General features: G+C 37.8%; 1 protein-coding gene across 1 annotated transcript; it reads left to right on the forward strand.

Annotated features, from left to right (window-relative positions):
* Positions 1 to 3,002: 3,002 nt before the first annotated feature.
* Positions 3,003 to 13,864, forward strand: LOC139724902 (decapping and exoribonuclease protein-like). The gene is made up of 7 exons (XM_071636026.1): positions 3,003 to 3,289; positions 4,245 to 4,329; positions 5,467 to 5,497; positions 11,527 to 11,719; positions 11,971 to 12,109; positions 12,486 to 12,596; positions 13,712 to 13,864. The coding sequence occupies exons 1-7, from the start codon at positions 3,003 to 3,005 to the stop codon at positions 13,862 to 13,864; spliced, it is 999 nt and encodes a 332-aa protein (XP_071492127.1).
* The last annotated feature ends 8,347 nt before the right edge of the window (positions 13,865 to 22,211 follow it).

Below are 22,211 nucleotides of genomic sequence, written 5' to 3' on the forward strand. Positions count from 1 at the left end.
TAAAGAAACACAAAATGACGGGGCCAAGCCTGCGAAATGTTGAAATGTTCAAAATTTCTCAGCGGCACTCCACGGATGCAGACTTTCCCTAGCAGCTTTTCCCTAGTGTACAATATAAGACAGTCCAACATGTGATAGCCTTGTTGTCATAATACACTAACTGAGCAGGTATCGTCAGAGAAAACCACATTGTCCATAATTATTCATAACAATCTGTAACTGTCCGTAACTCCCCGCAAGTATTCAAAAGTCTTCGGAAGTTTACGCAAGTCGAAAAAATAAATAAGGGGTCAATTCGTAAGATTATCCGCAAGTGGACGCAGGTGTCCGCATCTGATCGTATCTGTCCGTATCGCCTGCATTTTTTTCCGTGTTTTTTTATTGAAAAAAAAAAATTCTTGTCACGGCAAGGGATTCGCGAGAGTCCGCAGGAAAAATTACTTTTTTTGACGTAACTCCGGACGCAGAGCATTATGTGACTGGGGCCTGAGCTTTTCTGCACATGTGTTCATTGCATGATCTATGAAGCGTGCACTGTAGGCCTATAAGGTTGCCCACAATGGGAATTCCCATAGTCCATGGGCCAAGACCCGAAAAATGCGTTATTGGTACCACCTGAGGTGGCAAGTTCTAGTTGTGCATTTTGAAATGGCATACTAACGACTATTCGAATTATGTCAATTTCACGTCATTATATGCCTTCTTTTTGACGTAAATAATAAAAAATGTCGTACTGTCTGCTCAAATAGAAGTTGTCCAAAAGGCATCAAAACAGATGGAGGTCTTATAGAAACTTCTTAATGACGTGTAAATTACCATTTTAAAGATGAGATGTCAGATTAATGTCATAAGCACGTCGTTTACACGTCAATATGCCTTTTTAACGTATATTGGAAAAGAAAGCAGGACAACGTCTTAAAGACGCCTTTGTGACGGAAATCAAGAAAATTGACTTGATTTTGACGTCATTTTAAAGTTGTCACCGCTGGGTTAAGTAGTATTTCATTACACGCAAGGTACAATCATGATACGAATCTAACTTACCCTACTCCTAATGTCCTAAATCCTGTACGTCTACCACCTATTCGTATATAGTTACAAGACTGTTGTATCACATTAAAACTTTCGGTACAAAGAAAATCTGATACAAAAAGAGGCTGCCACATTGCTCATGATAGATTCCGTATTTTTGTCCAGGCTTGGTATGGAGCTAAAACACTTTAATGGCTAAAAAATCATCACTCAAACGTGCAGTGATGATTATATATTTCAGTCTCCTATAAATGCATAATACATTTTGTATTATAAAACTCGTCAGTAGCGTTTGTGACTCTGATGTGAAGCTCGATGCTCCAACTTAATGAAAAGATCTTTAATTTTTCTATCTTATCGGGTAATCTTGATTTCTTTTGGTTATTTACCATTAACATCTTTCGCTAAATGACAACACATAATAAAACGATTGTTTCACATCGCTTCCACAAAACGTGTATATGAGAATCGGAGCTGCGGGTTGCATTTTTTTCTCTCACACGGTAGACATATTCGGGTTTTGCTGTCATAATAAAGTTCATACGGGTGAAGTGCTATCATAGCTTAGTTACTCATCACTATTCTTGTGTGTGTGTGAAATCACAATACGACTCGACTTTGAGACAAGAAATCATGCAAGACTTCCTTGAGTGTCAGTCGGTTTTGGTATGGTTTGTACACATTAAAACTAATGAACCGAACTGAAAATCTGATACCAGTTAATTCTAGTTGGAACTTGGCTTCTTTTGGTTTCTGCATTGATCATGAATTATTTTCATAAAAAGGGACGAGTATGAATGCAATTATCGCGTATTATATTTTTGAAGTGTAAGCTCAATTTACAGGAATTAGACTCAAGAATTGTCCCAATATTTATTTTGTACTATAACAATAACAATAACGACATGATCATTTTGTAATGAAATACGAACGATGGAATCGAAATTATTTTCTCTTGAAACAACATAAAAGAGAATCTATAATTTGAAAAAGTAGTGGAAATAGATACAAGACATCAAAATACTTAAAAAATTGAACATGATATTGCAACTTCTTATTTCAATTTTCATAATTATGACATAATTTTAACCAAAACTAATGCTTGTAACTGATCGTAAAGATGTCATAATGACGTCATACTAGGCCTATTCATTTTTGTATCGATTATGCATACTTATAACATTGAATCTAATATGCAAAAACTATTGAAAATAAGGAAAAGCATCATAAATTGCAGTATTTATGCTGTTTTAGAAATTGTACTTGTTATTCTTATCTTTCTCAAACTAATCCCAACTTGTGATGAAGACATATTTTCATATTTAATTGGGCTTATCAAAAAATTATGACCTAGTTTAGTAACCATGTCATGAAGCATTACAACTTTTTGCCTGTAAATACAGAAAACAAAAACACATATCAATGTAAAATCAGATAAAAATACTAATAACATAATTGCCACCCATCCTACGACACTTGTGACTTGTAATGAAATCGCAGTTACTCCCAAACCGTGCGCTGTTGCGAAATTACTGCGTGGACAGAAATACATGTATCTCGAGCTATCATTTTGCAATCCGTAGTCATATTCTTTGCTTCAGACTGTAAGTCCTGTTATTATGGCAAGCTGCAGTCTTATGAGCGGGATGAATTGCTCTTTGAGTCTGTGTGTGTCTTTCCAACATTTCAATATTATGTAGTATGTTTTGGTTAATCATTCTAGGGTTCACTATCCTTCAATGAATATCTATGAGCGGTATCTTCTGGCGATCTACACTCACTTGCTCCAGAGTATATCCCTTTACAGCTTTGCTTTGTGCCTGATTAACTCTTAGCAATATTCTTAGCAATTTCATTGCTGTTAGGGATCTACCACCGCCCGTGAAACATTCACAATCGCCGAAAGAGCTCTTCAAAATTTGGACATCCAACTACAATTCTGTTCAAGTCGACAATAGCAGGACAGTATCATGGCTAGCAATGACGTAGGATTCCATGATCACGTTGTTCTTGGAACATTCTCCACTGACGAAGACAAGAATTACTGTAATGATCTGCGAAATCGCCGATTCTTTGTCGAACCAGACGAGAGGCCAAATTTCGACCTGACGCACGGCATCGACGACTTTGCCGAGAGGGATTACAGCGATGTGCAACCGACATCGCTGACTCCGGTTCTAGAATGGATTCGAGACCATCAGAAAGAACTTAAGGAAAATGGAATCCTGAAACCTGCCGCAAAGAGTCAAGAAATAAAGTAAGAAAAGAATATAGCATAAATTTGTTGAAGCGGAACACTGATCAAATCTGTAATGCCTAAAGGGGTGGTATAGCATTGGTGGAGCTGAGGATTGGGCTTTTAACTTTTTTTTGCGATATACCAAGAAACCACATATGAAATAATACAGAACAAACCATTCTAAGAGGAATTCAAAGTCCATTAGATGAAAATCTGTTTTGAAATTGCTGAGACATTTTATATACCTTCAACCTTACTACATTTAATACATTGCTCAATTAGAATGTGTATATAGTAAAGCATTTTTGAACATGTTGAAAATGAAAATTTGGCTCAAGCATACTATATCTGCGAATCATGATCCCTACGAAGAGCTAACGAATAGCCCAACAACACGTCATGTCAAACATGTTAAGGCCCTGTCACACTATATAGCATATACAAGCGTTTCCTCTACTTTGCGCGCTCTTTACTCTACTCTTGACTAAAGTCAAGCACGTCAGACGAATGTCATGTAATGGCTGAAGCAATTTAGAATATGGCGTGTATTACAACTGTATTGGTCATTCGTTATCTGTTTGTTACTATAATGCTCTGTAAACGTTGTGCATTCGTTTCGGCAAAGTTCCAAATTGGCTGGACGTATAAGGTCCTACCTAGACAAACGGCGGACGGTTAAATAACGAACACTCGGCACCAAAAACATTAAAACAGCAGATGTTCAACGTCTACACGGCGTGTTACGTTGTCATCCTCTAACAGTTTTTATGTCCCCAAAATCAAAATTCGAATCCAGCGTATCTCTGTCAATCCCTACGAATAGTTAATGAATACAACAAACCTCAAACATGTTACGGAAGATAAGTGACGGATGCGAACGTATCTTAAAATTTTCGAATACGTTGGGCATTCGTTAGCTCGATATGATCAAGTATGACACTGCCTTTACGTATTGTCTGATTCTTTCTCTCAGAATGGACGTCGACTTCATAGCTCGTCGTGGCATTCTCGGTTGCCTCCTCCGTGCTGGAACCGATGCTGTCGAAGTCGACCTGATGGTAACGCGTTACCATGGGACCTACTACCTATAGAGGGCGTGACGGACCTACGACTCGAAAGGGTCCCGAAACAGTTGGGATTCGGCGGGAAAAAAATTCTGCAGTACGTCACAAGCGGTATGCAACATTTGAAAAATTGCCTGCACTAACAATAAGCCTAGGCCTATGATCTCTCAGTTTCCATCGTAGCTTTGTTGAGTGCTACGGTACAAAATTCGAGATAACGTAAGGCATTTGTGATAGCACATATATAAAGAAGAGGAAAGGCATTGTACAATTACATGCATAATGGAGAATATACGAGATGCTTGTAAGTTGCAAAGTTGTATATGTACGTGATAAGAAAATGCTCTAAAATGGCATTATAGGTCAGAGGTATATATCAAACGATGAAAAACGGAGCCCACTATGACTTGTCATCTTTACTATAGATGATGGCTGACTTTGATTCATATCAGACAGAAAACAATGCAGGACAAAATGTATAATGTATGTTTCCGCTAAACGACCACTTCCTTCGCATGTTAGGACTCTTAAGCAAAGCGCAAAGCAACTAAACATGCAAGCGGGGTTTCAATAATAGATATTAAGTTGATAAAGATGGAGTAAAACTTAAGCTACGGTCACAAAGGTTCCATGCGTTCGTACGAATGTCACTGTTCGTACGATTTCTGGAGATTCGTAAATGGGGTACAGATTCTTACGGCCTTCTTACGAATTTCGTACGAACGCTGTTAAATTCGCAAGAACAACTTAAGGCCTTTTAGAAAAACGAAATGATTTTCAGTTATGTAATGGCCCTAGAATTCGTACGTTTGTCGTAAGAATGTCTTGAGTTATTCTTTCGTCAGACTTACGGCCGTCTTAAGATTTCTTTTTGTCGTAAGATGGTCGTACGTGCAACTCATGGTACTCTCAAGTCATTCGTAAGAGAGTTTTAATCTTCAAGATGTTAGTAGTGCCACCGAGATTACAACTGCAGCTGCATTTGCAAATAGAGGAGGACATGGAGGAGGAGGAGGTTGTTGCTCCAACTCTCCCCCCTCTCTCTCCTTCCTCCTCATCTCCCTTCTTACTTTTCTTCCCCTTCCCCCTTTTCCCTTTGATTGCCTTCCCTTTTGGTCCCAAATTTAACAGAGATGTTTTCTGGTCGAACACCTAGAACAGAGTGAGGATTTCAACTTCGCGCGTTTGGTTTTATACCCCTAAAACTCAACAGTTGAACAAATCTTGTACCTACGCCTTATAAGTCTCTCACGACCACCTTACAAACTCGAAGAGTTCATAAAGCATTCTTACGAAAGACGTAAGAGCCCTCTATGAATGATTTAAGGCGATCTTACAATCATCGTAAGAATTAAAGGCTTCTAGAATTGTCTCTCGACCCTAAAAAATTTTGCGTAGTTCTTACGATGTTCGTACGACGTTCGTAAGGCCGCCTTACGAAGAGAGGGTTTCTTACGCAGTATTAAAGAAAAAAAAGTCTTGGACAAGATCATCGACCAGGTTACGAACTTACGAACGGTCTACGAACGGTCTACGAACGCTGGTTTCGTACGGCCTTCTTTAGAAGATCTTAAGCCCCGGTCACATAATGCTCTGCGTCCGGCGTTACGTCCAAAAAAGTCATTTTTTCCGCGGACCCCCGCGGATCCTTTGCCGTCACCAGAAATTTGTACAAAACATGCGGGCAAAAAATGCGGGCGATACAGACAGATACGACCAGATGCGAATACTTGCGTCCACTTGCGGATATTCTTACGAATTGGCACATAATAGTTCTGAACACTTGCGGAGAGTTGCGGATATTTTCGGATAATTACGGATAGTTACAGATTGTTATTAATAATTATGGACAATTTGGTTTTCTCTTACGATTCCTGCTAAGTCAGTGTATTATGACAGCAAGGTTATCCCATTTTATTTTATTCATTTATTTATTTATTTATTTATTTATTTATTTTATTTGTTCATTCTCCACTCACGGGATGGATTACCCTGGTCAGCTAAAACCTGGTTTTCACAGGGGTCCAACCAAAATACAAAACATGCCATCAGTACAAACAACAAATCAATCAATCATATACAACTAAAATTACATAAAAAGCCAGAATGGCATGAGCTATACAATTTAACTAAGGGGAAAAAACCTACATATTATTAAGAAATTAGAAACAATAATAAAAAATGATATAATCAACATCAAAAATCGGGGAATGGGGGTGGGGGATGGGTGAGAAAAATCGTTCTCGTACAATCTCAAATAATCTACTAATTGCGTTGACTCATTATCCTGCAAAAATGGGTATGTCGGGGCTGTGATTTACGTAACGTTTGAATGCTTCAAAATATGATACAATTGTTGAAGAGGGATAATTAAGCTCATTCCAAAGTTTGGCCCCTCGATAAGATAGGGACCGTTTACCATAGTTGGTCTTCGGTTGAATGAGTTTCAATTTGGATGGGCCGGACCTTGTGCTATAAGCAGTCTGTCGAAAACAAAACATTTGATTTAAATAGGGAGGGTATAATTCATGTAATGAACGGTACATTGTACATGCTAGTTGTTTAGCCCATCTTACATGTAGCCGATCTAATTTCAATGTATCATATAAATTATCAGTAGGATGCATATAATCAACATTCATAACAATACGAAGTGATCTATTTTGTAGTATTTGTAATTGCGAAAGGTAAGATTTGGAGGCATTTGCCCAAACCGGACTACAATAATCATTTTGGACTGTCTTACATTGTATACTGGGGAAAACTGAAATTGTATTACGTACAAGTTGTGAAAAAAAAATCGTTATCCTTTAATTTGCTTTACAATAATAAAAGATATATGAAATTTTGAACTTGAAGTTTGATTTTTTTTGTGCAACTCAAATATGAATAAACGTCATAAATGTAAAGAATATATTGTGACCGTGCATCACAAAACGAACAAAAAGTCGCACACACTGATTTTGTTTGAGGATTGAAAATAGGTGAAATGGGTCAACCGAGCCGATCTTGACTTGGCTACCCTGGGTAAATAAGGCTTTATCATTATCATTATTATTATTATTATTAATTTCAGTTTAATCTGATAATCCCCTCATTGTTGTTACTCCGGTGGTTTCCATCCTGTTTTTTGTCGCATTCATCGCACAACCAGCACGGCTTGATAAAGATTAAGCTCTTGAATAGACACTGTACTTCAGAGCCTCTTTTCTCAGTTTACACTTTTTCTGAGTGTGTGCATTCTTTCCACTATTTAGATAGGTTAGGAGAGTCCATTTGATTTGAGTAATACATCATTTTAAAGCTTAAAGTCTGCTCTTTAAGAATATGCTCTCAACTAAAATTTCATGTGTGGCGACTTGTTGTGTGTTTTGTGGTGCAGGGTCACATATAACATCACTATACCACAAATAAAATACAATATAGATCGAAAAGTTAAACATTAGAGTAAGAAAATATTACTTGCAGTCATGGAATAGGCAAACTGTGGTTACGCTGTCATTGTTCAGCGAAATTCATGACTTACTGGGTTATGTTATAAAGGAGATATTTATGATAAAGCAATGCTTATTAAATTTACAGAAAAAAAAAGACATCAAAACTTTCAAACACCCCTCCCACACCCAAACACAATATCAAGTCATCTCTTGAAGTAATGTATTTTCTGTTTGAATTTCTTGTATGCATGTCAATTTGTAATGCGCAGTAAAGTATATTATGATAGTAGCTGCGCAATATAAATGTCCTTTATTATTATTATTATTATTATTATTATTGTTATTATTATTATTATCATTATTATTATTATTATTCTTATTATCACACACACACAAAAACAAATGTAATACTCATTCGATGGAGCGTAAAGTGCATGGGTAAGACTATACAGAAATACTAAATTCGTTCTCATTTTATAGAGTTGCCCCTGTCCCACACCTTCCCCGGCCAGAAAAGTGAATAAAATGCTATCACCCCATCCCCTACCCAAAATATTGCTTTTTTCGAAAAATATACATTCGAAGAGTACAAGAAAAAAAGTTCAGCACCAAGAGTCAACCGATGTCATGAGTATTCGTGGTATATGGGTGCCACTTAAAATGACCAATATGTGGGAGAAATTTCATAATTTGACCATGCAGTTCTGCCTCTCCACCGCTCCGACTGTGTTGTAGTATTCCTTCAGGTAAAGGCGCTGCAGCTTGGGAACAGGAGTAGTGTGCCTTCCCACGAGTCTCTGTGTTCCCATGCGAGTGGAAAACGGAAAACGTCGAAGGACGTAATTGTCCGCAACATCCGTAGCTGTCCGTAAATATCCGTAAGCGGAGGAAACTGTTGTGATACGTTAACTTGCGGTTAATTTCGGATACTTACGGTGGACGTAAGCGAACGCAAACGGACGGAAGGTAATTTTTTTTGCGGATGGTCTGCGTCCAAGCCACCGGTAGTTACGTTCAGTTACGGATAGTTACGTCTGGTTACGGTTACTTGCGTAAGTTTGCGTCCGTGGCGTCCCTCTGCGAAATTTTGAACATTTCAAAATTTCGCAGGTTCGGCGACGTCATTTTGCGTTTCTTTACGGATGAGTTACAGGCAGTTACGTCTACATACGTCCACGCGGATGCCTGCGTCCACGCTGCGTCCCCCTGCGTCCACTCATTCGTATCTATCCGCGGCGGACGTAATCCATCGTAAAGCACTGTGTGACTGGGGCATTACGAAATTGTCTAAAAATCGGTCATACGGCGTTCGTAGCAGTTCGTAAAAGCATTTGTGACCGAGCCTTTACATATGTGGCAGAAGTTTCATTCAACCATGGACCTAATACGCATGGACATTCATCGTATCGTTAATTAATTCATGCACCCGTACATCTCAAAAGCGCTACAAAGGCATCTTTTAGCATTCTTCACTGCTTTGATCCCATGATCGTCACCGCCAGCAAGCAGGGAAAAGAACAAGACGAAGATTCGGGAAATCTAAATCTATATGCGCAGAAGAAAATAACTCACAAAAATCAAGAAAAGTGAATGTGCAGTTGCGGTGTATGTTAGGAAATCATACCTCAAACAAGTTCTCTCGGGTGAAGCAGGCAGTTTTTAAAAGAAAGCCAACATTTTGGCAGAATGATCGTCATTTGTGATATCAATATTCCAGCAACTTATTCCAGAGCAATAAGGGACGGAAATGGTAGAGAACAGATATTTTGCCGTTGGGAAAGGTCTTATGCGTGTGCGAAAATGTGCGACTCAGCAATTACCCATCTTTTGGAACAAAATTTGTAACGATCTCAGGTTTGCTGCTTCTCATCATCTGCATTCATTCAAAGACATTTCCGTCTGAAAAAGGCACATCAGCGAAACAAGACTGAAATGAGGGAAAAGATTCTTTTATAAGTGACGATACATGATCACACAATCGTTATTGTCCAAACTCCTGGGATGTACTCATTAAGATGCACATAACCAGGTGTCGGCGACAATCATTACATCAAAGAGAGACTGCAGTGAACAGTCCATGTATATTAGGTCCATGATTCACTTCGGACATAATGAGTTTCTCTATATATTGCATGCATGCAAGGGGTGTATGCGTGTGTTTTGTATGAGGGCATGAACACGACTATCATTGATAGGACATGATTTTTTTTTTTCCATTGGATAGGATTTTGCTTGTGTAAACATGTAGAAATGATTATTATGCTGGTATGCCCTTGCATTCAAATGTTCGTGGAATTTCAAAGGGTTTGTTATATTTTGATAGACAAAAAGATGTAGATTCCAGCCTGTTGTCATAAGGCCCTGTCGCCTCTGTTAGCATCATCTACGACGGTCTCTAAAAAGAGCTGAAACTGATCACTCCAGAGCGAGGAACTTTTGCAATCTGCGAATATGATTTTTATTCATGAACACATCACTTTACATGACCTCCTTGATACAGTACGTAGGTATTCGCCCATCGACCATCAGTGTGAAATAATGTATATTTATTAAATAAGGTGCCTCCGATCAGGAATTTGCTGCAGTTGGTTTTAATCAGTTGTGGTGGCAGAGCTGGTACTTTGTAGTTCAGATGTGCTTGAAGGATTACAGTTTGTTATTCAGAAGAGCTCGATGTTCCGAAGGTTCGTTTATGCGAAAAAAAAAAATATGAATAAATAAAGTTCGTTATTTTGAAAGTTCGTTAGTTTTGTTTTTTTTTTTTTTTTCATTTTCCGATTTATGAACCTTTTTTTTTTAATTGGATTAACAAACATTCGAAATAACGAACCTTGTTACATATTCGGATTTACGAACCTTTGGAACAACGAACCTTATTTTGTTTTCGGATAAACGAGCCTTTGAAATAGCAGACTTTAGGAATAAAGTCACAATACAAGAAAATGTTCTGATTATTTTGTCTATTTTATTTTCGGATCAACAAAACTCTGGGTATAGGGAAAATGTGTGTTTCGGAATAACAACTCCGGAGCCGGAATAATGAATATTCGAATGGTTGGCTTACAAGGCTCTTTCGTTGAGGCTTGCCTCTTGTTACCAGCTTTACTGGATGCCAAGGTCAGGTTTTGGCTTCACCTTCTCACTCAGTGGCGAATGCTTGCAAACGTAGCAATTCTTAGGTTTCGTCAGAGTTCGTAAACATTGCTTGTCAAGTTCGGAAACAGTTGCAACAGAGATTTTGAACATGTTCAAAACTTCTTTGTGACGATGAAAACTGTTTTCGTTTACATGTATCATAACAAAATGGGATACCACTTTATCGTCCGCCCATTTTTTTTTTCTTCATGGGTTTCCCTGTTTCGAGGGTACTGCATCCGAATCCGAAACTTATGGATGTTTTTTTTCCATCCTTCAGGGTTATAAGATATTCAAGATGGCTTCTAAAATCCAAAATGTCTAGGTATTTCCTCACAAATAGTGACGAAAAAAAATACATATATATATATATCATATACAGTGGCCCGATCGGGCAACTGAACTTTGAAATCAACTTTTATCATTTCTTCTTTTTTTTCGGGCCACTATATTTCTTTTTCGAGCTACACTGTACCAGAATTTAAATTAAAAGATTTTAGAGGTCTGAAAAGGCCATGGGGCTATTGAAGGAAATAGAAAAAAAAAATAACTGTCTGTTGAGCCCTGACATAAAATACATAAAATCTAAATGTTTGTCATCCATTTTCATTTCAAAAAGTTGACGGGGGCCAGCCAGATATTGACCAACCAATCAACGCCAGTTCCTCTTACTACTCGATGACCAAGGCTACGTGTGGTGACTACACCTTTCTGTTCAGCGGGGAGACTGTAGCTGAGCGGAAGGACGCGGTCGAGCGCCCTCCCACGAACTACGTCGATGTGAATACCAACAAAGCCCTTTCCGAGCCCAGGTAACGATCGAACTTCGACAAGTACGTTTACCCCTTTGCAATCATGTAAGCACTGATCGACTTTACTGACGTCACAACTTCTAAAGGGGGTATCTCACTGAGCGGCTAATGTTTGCGAACTCAGCGAATCTAAATTTTCGTAAACAGATGCAGTGAACAGTAAACAGTTTATATTGTCGGAAACAGTTTTTCTTGTCGCAACTTATCGATTTTCTCCTTTTTTATGTGACGCCATATTATCTCTTTATCAGATTCAAAACGCTCAAATGGTGGTCGAAGAACCACATCAGCGGAGTCTCCGACATCGTGGTTGGCTGGAGGGACGATAGACGGAACGTCGTCACCTCAACAGCGATGATGAGGAACGAGGACCTACCCAACAAGGCAGCGGTAAAATTTAGATGACACTCTGTTGCCATTGTGATACCGACTGTGTGCTAGTTGTAAAAAGAGTAAAAACATGGCCATGCATTCCATTTGTAATGGTCAAAAGAGCACTGCGGGTTGGAAGTTTTGGGGGCACAGGAGCAAGCAGGAACACGTTCAAATAACCAACAAAAAATATTTTCCTTTTATTTCGCAAAGAACACAATATAGCTTTGTATAAAAATGCAATATGTGTGTTTGTGTGTGTGTTTGTATTAAGGTGATACTTATTCATCCGTTGTATCTAAAGGGGTATTATGTATTGTTTTTATTTCTGTTCTATTTTTCATTACTTATCAATTAAGTAATTAATTCATTTATTTATCTGTCTTGAATCAAGGGCTTCTGGGATCCAGCATCGTGTGTGTCCAGCTTTTTATCACTCATCAAAGACATCCGGAAGAAAATCCCCGACGACGACCCAAGGTATAATATCCACAGGTTCCCTTCAGTCAGATTGAACATTAAAAAAACAAAAAAAAAAGAAAAAAATCAGGTTCATTTCACACAATATAGAATGACACCACTTGACATAAAAGCCTATCTGCTGATTCGGCGACCGTAAGGTCAACCATTGCTATGCTAGAACCTTTCCCTCAAAACAAATTGCCTACATAAAACTGACCTCACATTTTCTTCATTTTTTTGTTATTCCTTAGATTATGTTTGTACTCTTTTTTTGTAATACCAAACCAATCATAATAAACACACACAAAAAAAACGAATTTGAAAAATAAATTTCAGAAATATACTTATACCACGTATTCTGAAGTTGAAAAACACCGTTGTAGCTATTGAAATTGTAAGTTCGGATGATTTAACTTACATTGTCAAATTAGAGTCTATTCTGAATTAGATATATGGCGAAAATACATGAAAAATCATGTATTTTATGAAAGAGTTGAATGGCAAGGCGGCTTGTATTTTGTTTTGAACACGTTTATCTGAATTTCATTGTCCGTTTTCTTGATTTTTCGATTCAGAAGAATATCATTTAATAGCTTCGTTGTGCAAATGATTCTAGAACAACTAAACAAAGTATCTTTTGGGATTTGCTGTTCTTTTCCGTTATTGCTGTATCAAATCTTATATTCTATACAATTACAGTATAGGAGGTAATCAAGATGCAGTTCAAAAAATATAGGTAAATGTAGTTTAAAATAGTTATTGTTTGATTGTGTTCACTGATTGTGTAATATGCATTAAAGACGCCGCAATGCGATATGCTGCGTATCTGCGTAAGCTAACGTCAAATCTTCACGTCTCTATAAGGTGCGTTCACTGTTTATACTCATCAGCTCAACTTTCTTGGAATTTCTTTCTTTTTACTTTCACTTATAGTCATGATAGTTAGGAAATTTAACGAATTTTCGTCAATAAAGAATTATAGACTCTATATATTTATAGGAGAGCATATCTTGTTTCAAAATGGTGTAAATTTTGTTGTTATTTTTGCGTGTATAATTATTCAACTCGACCTTATCACACTTGTTAATGGTGACATGCCTTTGTTTCTTTTATGACACCTTTTGTGGGATCTTCATTTCGCGATTTGTGTTCCAACAGCGCTGTCTATTGTATGGGACTAAAGAAGCTGGAGATCAGCCGAGACACCAGGAGCAGTTGAAAGCAAGGCGGTTCAGCTTCAGTCTCAAGGAGGATGATTACGTCATACTGAAGGACTGGTATCTGCGAGACGTCTTGAAGGTTCCCGAATGAGTGGATGACTTCACATATGACCACCCAGTGGCGGATCCAAAGGGAGGCGCACCGGGCCTCTTTATTTTTGGTTTAAAAGAGAAAGAAAGGAAAAGTAAAAAATGGGGGGATGCGTGCCACCCCCCCCCCCCCTTTAATATTGCAAAGGCGCCTCCCCTTTACGGAATTCCTGGATCTGCCCCTGAAACCCGTCTATGAGTTGTAACTAAAGCTGAATTCAGTGTTACCGAATAGCATTTTTGTCTCACAGGGTGATATCATTATACTTGCAAAATCGAATCATGTACGCAGTCATGTAACAATGCTGTTGTGAATAGGTTTTAGATGGTTAATTTCTTGTATATAATGAAAAGTAGTATACAGGAAGCAAGAAAGTAATAGCGAAATATCGCAGCTTGCTTAATTCTTTAGATTCAAGCATAACTTGTGCTGTCAGTATATTTGTCTTTAAACAAAAACTGAAGTCGTAACTTTCAAATAATTATTTAGTTGACTCAAAATTGCGCTCTAAATTGCTGTCTTGTCATCATCAATTATAATAGTCTAAATATTCCTTATGCAGTATCTCTGCATAAAGACTTTCTTTTGTCTCCACACTTGTAACCAACTTATCTTTTTCGGCCTCGTTGTGGTTTTGTGAATTATATCACTTACTTGCTTTCGTTCTTTTTTTTCTGTATATTTCTCATCTCTGTGATAATTGTTTTGTTTTATGTCCCTTTTGTGAATACTTGTATTTCATTTCTATCTATACCCCCTTGCTTGTTAGTTCAAAGACGTTTTATACTTTGTTTAGAAGTATTTAATCAGTAAGTGTTGTTGAATACTATTTGTAGTGATTATGAGGACCCTTAATTTTATAAGGTTTGCTTTTCTTGGGTCTCCTCGTCTTTCTTCATTTTTTTTTTTCGTGCTTAACCACAATCAGGCTGGACTTTTTTGGCTATGCTACATCCGAGAAGGGGGCGGATCCCCCCCCCCCCCCCCCCCGAGTGTCAGTGGTGCGATCATAACGGGAATTAGGCACGCTCGACACCCACGACGTAATCTAGATTTTATCTTAATTTCTTTTTTTTAATCATCACTTTCTAATTCTAATCAATTGATAATGCACATTAAGCCCAAGATCTTATATCAGCCTAATCAGAAGCATCGAGAGTCTACTTTTTAGTTTGTATGTCTGTTTTTACATATTTAACAATTGCACATTTCTTTTTTTAGATTTTGGTTTTTCTTTTTTTCTTCTTCTTCGTTTGAAAGTGTCACTAACCACTTTTCTGTCATAATCAGCGTGAAATCAATCAATCAAACTGATAAATAGTACAAATAAACAGGTTTTATGAATTTTATAACAGAGCACTATTTTCCATGGGAATTGTACACAAAATCACAAATTTGGGCGAGACATGCAGTTACAAAAATGGGCGCGGCTCCGTAACGGCTTCGTAACGTGGACGTTGCAAATTTGGTCTCAAAAGTTGCGTGAGACTTGAATAAAAAAGTCAAGTCAGAAGACTCGTTACGAGGCCTTGAGCGTTTGCAGAATTGTTGCGAGAAAGTAGGGGCGGATTCCCCCCCCCCCCCCCCCCGGCCATTTTAGGTTTAACCAGTGCATTTCACTTAGGTTTATATGCTTGTTATTCTCCTGTTAACAACACATGTAATTCAAATGTATCATGTTGTACAGAAAGATAGACGAATAAAATGGAACTTAAATTTCACCTAATCAATACGTCCACGTGTAAGTATGTGTGACGCCATAATTATCGTCCATGAGAAATTCAGTACATTGGTCTTTAAGAGTACATTATTGGAATAAACTGTATGCAGTGTTATGTCATGCGGCAAAAATGTGAAAGGTCATAACGATATTTTATAGGTAATGATATCTCGTAAGCTTTACAATTTAATTACTATATAAGGGGATCTATGCTCTGTGTACCGTACATACGCTTTGTCCGTACAATGAGATGTCGATAATACATGTATAATCACGTTCACGTCATTGTGCTTGTGTGTTTGTGAGATGTGTGCGTGCGCGCGCGCGCGTGTGTGTGTGTGTGTGTGTGGTGTGTCTGTGCCCGTGTTTTCTTCTTCTTCTTCGTCTTCTTCTTCCTTCCTTCCTTCATTCATTCATTCATTCATTCATTCATTCATTCATTCATTCATTCATTCATTCCTTTCTCCGGGCGGCAAGGAGGCTTGTTGCACCAGCCACGCCGGTCGTATGCCCGTTTGCTCAGAGTGTTTGAGTCAAAATGAGGGGGCGCTTTGGATGCATAAAATATATGCCCACGTATTATGTGGGCAAGCTTGGGATCTGCGTGTGGGTAAATAGTATTTCAGATTAAATTTAGATTCTGACTCTATTTCTTGATGATATTTCAGTTTTTGATTATAGGCGGTGTTTAGAGAAGGGGGAAAAGGAAAATGTATATTTATATACATTCTTCTTTTTTTTTCTTGCGAGAAACAAATAGTAATGGAAATGTGCATTGTCTTGAGCAACTATCATGTCCCCCGTTTTGAGGGCATTTTGCGAGAATATGATATATTCTCGCAATATTTTAACACACATATATTGTGTTTAAAAAAAAGAAAAAACGAATTTCGTTTCTTTGGTCAAAAAAGAAGTCATTATGTGACATTATTTTTGTACAAAGTGATGAATTTTGTCTTTGTGTGATGTTTTGTTTTTGTGAATGTGAATGTGAATTCTGCGGTATTGAACGAAATTCGAATAAAGAATTTTAAAAAGGTGTCTGAGTCTGTGTGGGTCTGTATTTTTCAATCTTTGTTTTATTGGATGAAAAGGCACAGTCGCTTAAAATATGGATGGATTACGTTACGCATTAGGGGTTTACCAACATTTAAGTCTTGTTTATGTGACAGGCGTTCTGTGAGTCATTAGTGCTTAAATTTTCCGCAGTGGGTTGCAGTTCAGATTCCTTGCAGTTCAGATTCCTAAGGGGCGATCACACATCGCCGGTTTAGATGGCGGTTCATGGCGGTTCGGCAATTCGCCGTGCTCCGCCAAAGACCGTGTTCACACCGTACACAAACCCTTGTCATCCGTCACTCATCCGCCATAAACCCCGAGAACCGCGGGGAACCGCCAGAAAAATTAAACATGTTTAATTTTTCGTGGCGGTCTTGGCGGTTTGAAATGGACCGTGATCAAAACTCCGTTCACCGTGTAAAGAACGGCATCCTCCGTGTTTACACCGCAACATCCGTGATAACACCATGTTAACACCGCCATAACTTTTCATGCGAAAACAAATGTTGAATTTAAAAGAGAATAATGCCTTCGGCGACACTCCGTGGCGGAGCAATAAAAATGGGGAAAAAAGCAAAGATGAACCCATAATACAAGATCGGGTAAATATATTGAATGCTAAAGTTTCATTACTTTTTTAAAAATATTTCATAACATAGAGTAACAAAGAAAGTTTAATGCTCAAAAAGTTGGTAGGTATGTTGAATAGCACATCAGTTACATTAAAAGGTGTGTTCATAATTTTGTTAAAGCTTAACAGCTTAAAAGATGGCCAGCTACGTGAACCTGTAAGTTATACACAGAAGACTTATGTAAATATGTTGGGTTCTGCTTTCGTGATTATGTATGCCTTTTTGTAAGACTGCATGTTGATACAGATATGTTGAAACTTAGGAAAGTAGAGGGAAAAGCGATGTTGAAACTTGATTAAAAAAAATTACTCCATTATTATGTTACGTGAACCTGTAAATAACAGGAAACTATGTAGATATACTATATTCTTCTTTGATAATGTATGTCTTTTTATTGACTGTTGTTAGAGATGATAAGTGAGAACTTAAATATGAAAGAGGAAAAAAAGAGATGTTGAAACAAGCAAGTATTTGTACATTACTTGGTATATAAACCTGCAAATGAACAGGGAACTTTGTAAACTATGTTGGATTCTGCTTTGACATGTTGTCTTTTTAATGACAATTAATACAGATATTTTAGAAGTAAACGAGAGAGAGAAAATGCATGTTGAAACTTGAAGACAATTGCTTATTGCATCACTTATGTCAATCTGTAAATACACAGGGGGTTACAACGTTTCGAAATTTCTTTTAAATTGTGTTTGCCTAACGAAGCAATACGCTCCTTGTTGTAACCCATTGAAGACGAGTGAAAGGGTTCTGATTGCATCCAACTTGAGGGGCTTGGTATGGACTCCTCCACCTTTCGGGGAGATCCGTGTTACTACCGCGCCAATCCGCGTTAGCGACGTGTTCAAAACGTGTTGAGAACGTATAGTCACATCGCGTTTAAAGTGCTTTCCGCCATCGTTGGGACACGCTTCATGGCGGTTTGAGAACCGCCATGAACCGCCATCTAAACCGGCGATGAGTGATCGCCCCTGTACAGTACTTGTACTTTATCTGTTCTAATAAAGTGACTTCCACGTTTTTGTAAAACATATCCTAATAACTGAAACGCTTATTATGTAAGGATCTAAAGTCTGCACCATTGAATGTTGATAAGCAACTTCAGATTGGGTCATTCAACGTGCACACATTCATTTCAAGTATAATACATGTACTATACATGTATAGGTACATACCAATGCATGTAGTACATGTATCTATACGTGTGTACATGTGGTAACTGCTAAAGTTTGTAAACCTTTGTGTGTCTAAGTTGAATTATTCTTTAAGTTGCACGTGCATAATCACCCCACCACCATTTCTTGTTCGGTCTGGCCGCACGGGATTCTAGCCTTCAACAGAAATGATTGTTAAGATGCTGTCTAATCTAGTCTTACTTCAATTCAGTTCAATTCAATTCAATTTATTTTCATATTTCTCGATGAAAAATTACATCATATATAACAAAATTAAATGAAATACGTGACATACATAGAATATTGCAAATATGTAAAACATAATAGTGGTCGATCTGTTGAGTATGGAATCTGTGAATGAATGCTAAAGAAATATGAAGGAACCTACTTAAAAGCGAGCTTGTTGAGCGTAGGTCCCGGTTAAAAACGAGTTTAAGATTGAGAAGGTGAGCACGGGTACAACAATGACCGGAACATAAGAGAAAAACAAAATAAAAAAGTACAAATATACAGTTATATAGCAAATTCTTCTCTAGTGCAGGTTAGGGGTCGGAAAAGACATTACTTGATAAGACATCAGACATCATTGTCAACACATATATCAAATGCTGTTTTGCAGTAGAATACAGCATCTTGTCCATGTTTTTGTACAAATAATACTCAATCAAATTAGCTACATTGAAGCAAGTGAAAGGCAATCAATCATATGTATTTTCATTCAAATTGTCTTGATTGTTTTACTTTTCTGTTCAGCTCAGTGTTTGTCTCCATTGAACCGACTGTATATTGAAAAGGTAACTGATGACGTATCTGATGACGTAGACAACACTGTTCCAAACCGAATTATGTACTTGACAAGAAAAAAAAATCGTTGCTTACGGACGTACAGCATAGATGAAGATCTATATTTGACATGCAGTATACACTGATATACACATGCACAGTACAGCATTTTGATTTTGTTTCACACGTAATTCTCACACACACGGATATCAAGGGTGGTATTCTGAAAATCTTCCCAAGTTTCTTTCTATTTAAGTTTCTTCCTAAGTCAGAAATTTAGGAAGTGCCTAGGAAAGACAGAATTGGTATTCTGAGATTTCTTCCTAGGCACTTCCTAATGCAAATTAGGCCATCCTTATCCCCGCCCACGTCCTTTCTTAAAGCCCAAACAAAGTTCTGGTACGCCTGCAAAAGTTATCAAATTTTGCTCCAAAATGTGAACGTATGCCTAGGAAATGTGCGGAATAACGCTGTAATAACAAGATATTAGATGGGTAACGACGAAAATGGGAAATATTAACCAAAAACGTTCAGTCTCAGAACTTACCCGAACGGGGTCAGGCTAGACTCGGACTCGGGGATAACTCGGCCTCGCTTTGCTTGACGGCAGGATGAGTTGTATTGGTTGTCCCTCTGGATTGTACAGCGTTGTACTATGCATATAGTCTGGGTGCCAAAGGCCGAACCTTGTTTTACCATCCACCCAATGTTTTTTAATGGTTTTACCCTATCTCGGGGGTGCTGAATCCGAATCTGGGTGATGCAACTCTTGCATCCTTGAGTATTTTGAGATATTCAAGATGGCCGCCAAAATGGCCGCCCAAACCGGAAATTCCCATGTATTTCCTTCTAAATGGTGAGAAATTGAAAACAATTGATGGTTTTACCCTATTTCGAGGGTGCTGAATCCAAATCAGGATGGTGCAATTCTTGCATCCTTGAGGATTTTGAGATATTCAAGATGGCCGCCAAAATGGCCGCCAAAACAGGAAATTACTATGTATTTCTTTCTAAATGGTGAGTAATTGAAAGCAATTGATTATTCTACCCTATTTCAAGGGCGCTGAATCCGAATCTGGCTGATGAGACTCTTGCATCCTTGAGAATTTTAAGATATTCAAGATGGCCACCAAAATGGCCGCCCAAACCGGAAATTCCTATGTATTTCCTTCTTAATGGTGAGTAATTGAAAACAATTGAAAGTTCTAAGCTATTTCGACGGTGCTAAATCCGAATCTGGATAATGCAACTCTTGCATCGTTAAGGGCTCTGAGATATACAAGATGGCCGCCAAAATGGCCGCCAAAACCAGAAATTCCCATGTATTTCCTTCTAAATGGTGAGAAACTATTGATGGTTTTACCCTAGTTTGAGGGTGCTGGATCAGAATCGTGATAAAACTTTTGTATCCTTAAGGGTTTTGAGATAATAAAGATGATCACCAAAATGACCGTCAAAAATGAAAATTCACATGTAGACCCCCTTTTTCCTTCTAAATGGTGTAAAATTGAAAACAATTGATGGTTTCACCCTATTTTGAGCTTGCTGAATTTGAAGATGCAGGATACAGCTCTTGCATCCTTAATGGTTTTGAGATGATAAAGATGGCCGCCAAAATGGCCGTCAAAAACGGAAATTCCCATGTAGGCCCCCTATTTCCTTCTAAATGGTGTAAAATTGAAAACAATTGGTGGTTTTACCTTATTTTGAGGGTGCTGAATCCGAACCTGGTTGATGCAACTCTTGTGTTTTGGGGGAATTTGAGAATTCCAAGATGACCGCCAAAATAAGTCGATAGTGAAATTTTTGAGACCCTATTCAGCACCCTCAACATTTTGTTGTCGCAATTTTTGCATTCTTTAGGTTTTAGAGATGTCCAAGATGACAGTCAAAATCATTGACAGAAATTGAAATTCCAATGTTAATATTTTTTTCTAAATGGTAAAAATTTGAAAATGAATTGATGGTCTTACCCCATTTCTAGGGTGCTGAAGGTTTTGAGATATTTACAAATGTCCTGTATAAACGGAAATTCCTTAATATTTTCTTATAAATTGTGAAATATTGTGCTGTAACGTGAAGCGAGGGATTAAACCAAAGGTGAAAAGCAAAAATCCGTATTCTTGAATTCAACTCGGTTGAGCAAAATTTGTCAGATCATCCAACAATTAAGTGCATCCAAAATAACTGTCACAATGGTATTGTAATATACTGAGATATTCCGATATGTCTCAAACGGAACTTTAACACGTAATGTCAAAAAACAAAAATGATATTGACATCATACTGAAACGTACAAACACAAAGTTACGACTAAGAATTTCTTTATGCACAATTGCTATAAAGTAATGCTTGCGGTAGCCAATAAGGGCTCCACAGACTGATGTGAAGCTAATCCTTTTTGGCTATAAGAGTAATATTTAATTATAGCCTGCTGGTATTTGGTGTTGAAATTTGTCTTGTATTCTTATGAGTCTCGCCGCGTACTCTTATGAAACATTTTTATTCTGATTACGTCACTAGAAATGGTTGCATCCATGACCACTATAATAGGGTAATTTCAAAAGCACTCTGCGTGGTTACTGGACTATCAACTATTACCTTACATGTTGTCGTTTGTTTGTTTTTACGGCGCGTTCCATGTGATTTTCAATCCCCTCGCGTGCATAATAATTATGATATCGTCGCTTGGGCGGCAAGACCTTGTATCTGAAATTTTGGTGAAAATGACTCTTTTGAATAAACAGCCAAATAATCAGTTAGTGATGTCCTGTCCAAACCTTGGCTATCCTACCCCAAAAATGAAGCTACCATGGCATGTCAAAGGAAAGGTTCTCTCATTGTTATAGTGCTTTGGCTGCCATGTTTGTTTGCGTTTTGTGTTTGTTTGTTTTTCTCTACTGAACATGTGACATTTTGTAGATATGAGGTTTGTCGCCTATATATATAATTATATGATATTACAT

Source organism: Diadema antillarum, unplaced genomic scaffold, assembly GCF_040938485.1.
Source record: "Diadema antillarum isolate AM-2024a unplaced genomic scaffold, OU_Dant_1.0 seq00000002_RagTag, whole genome shotgun sequence".
In the NCBI taxonomy this organism is placed as follows: Eukaryota; Metazoa; Echinodermata; class Echinoidea; order Diadematoida; family Diadematidae; genus Diadema; species Diadema antillarum.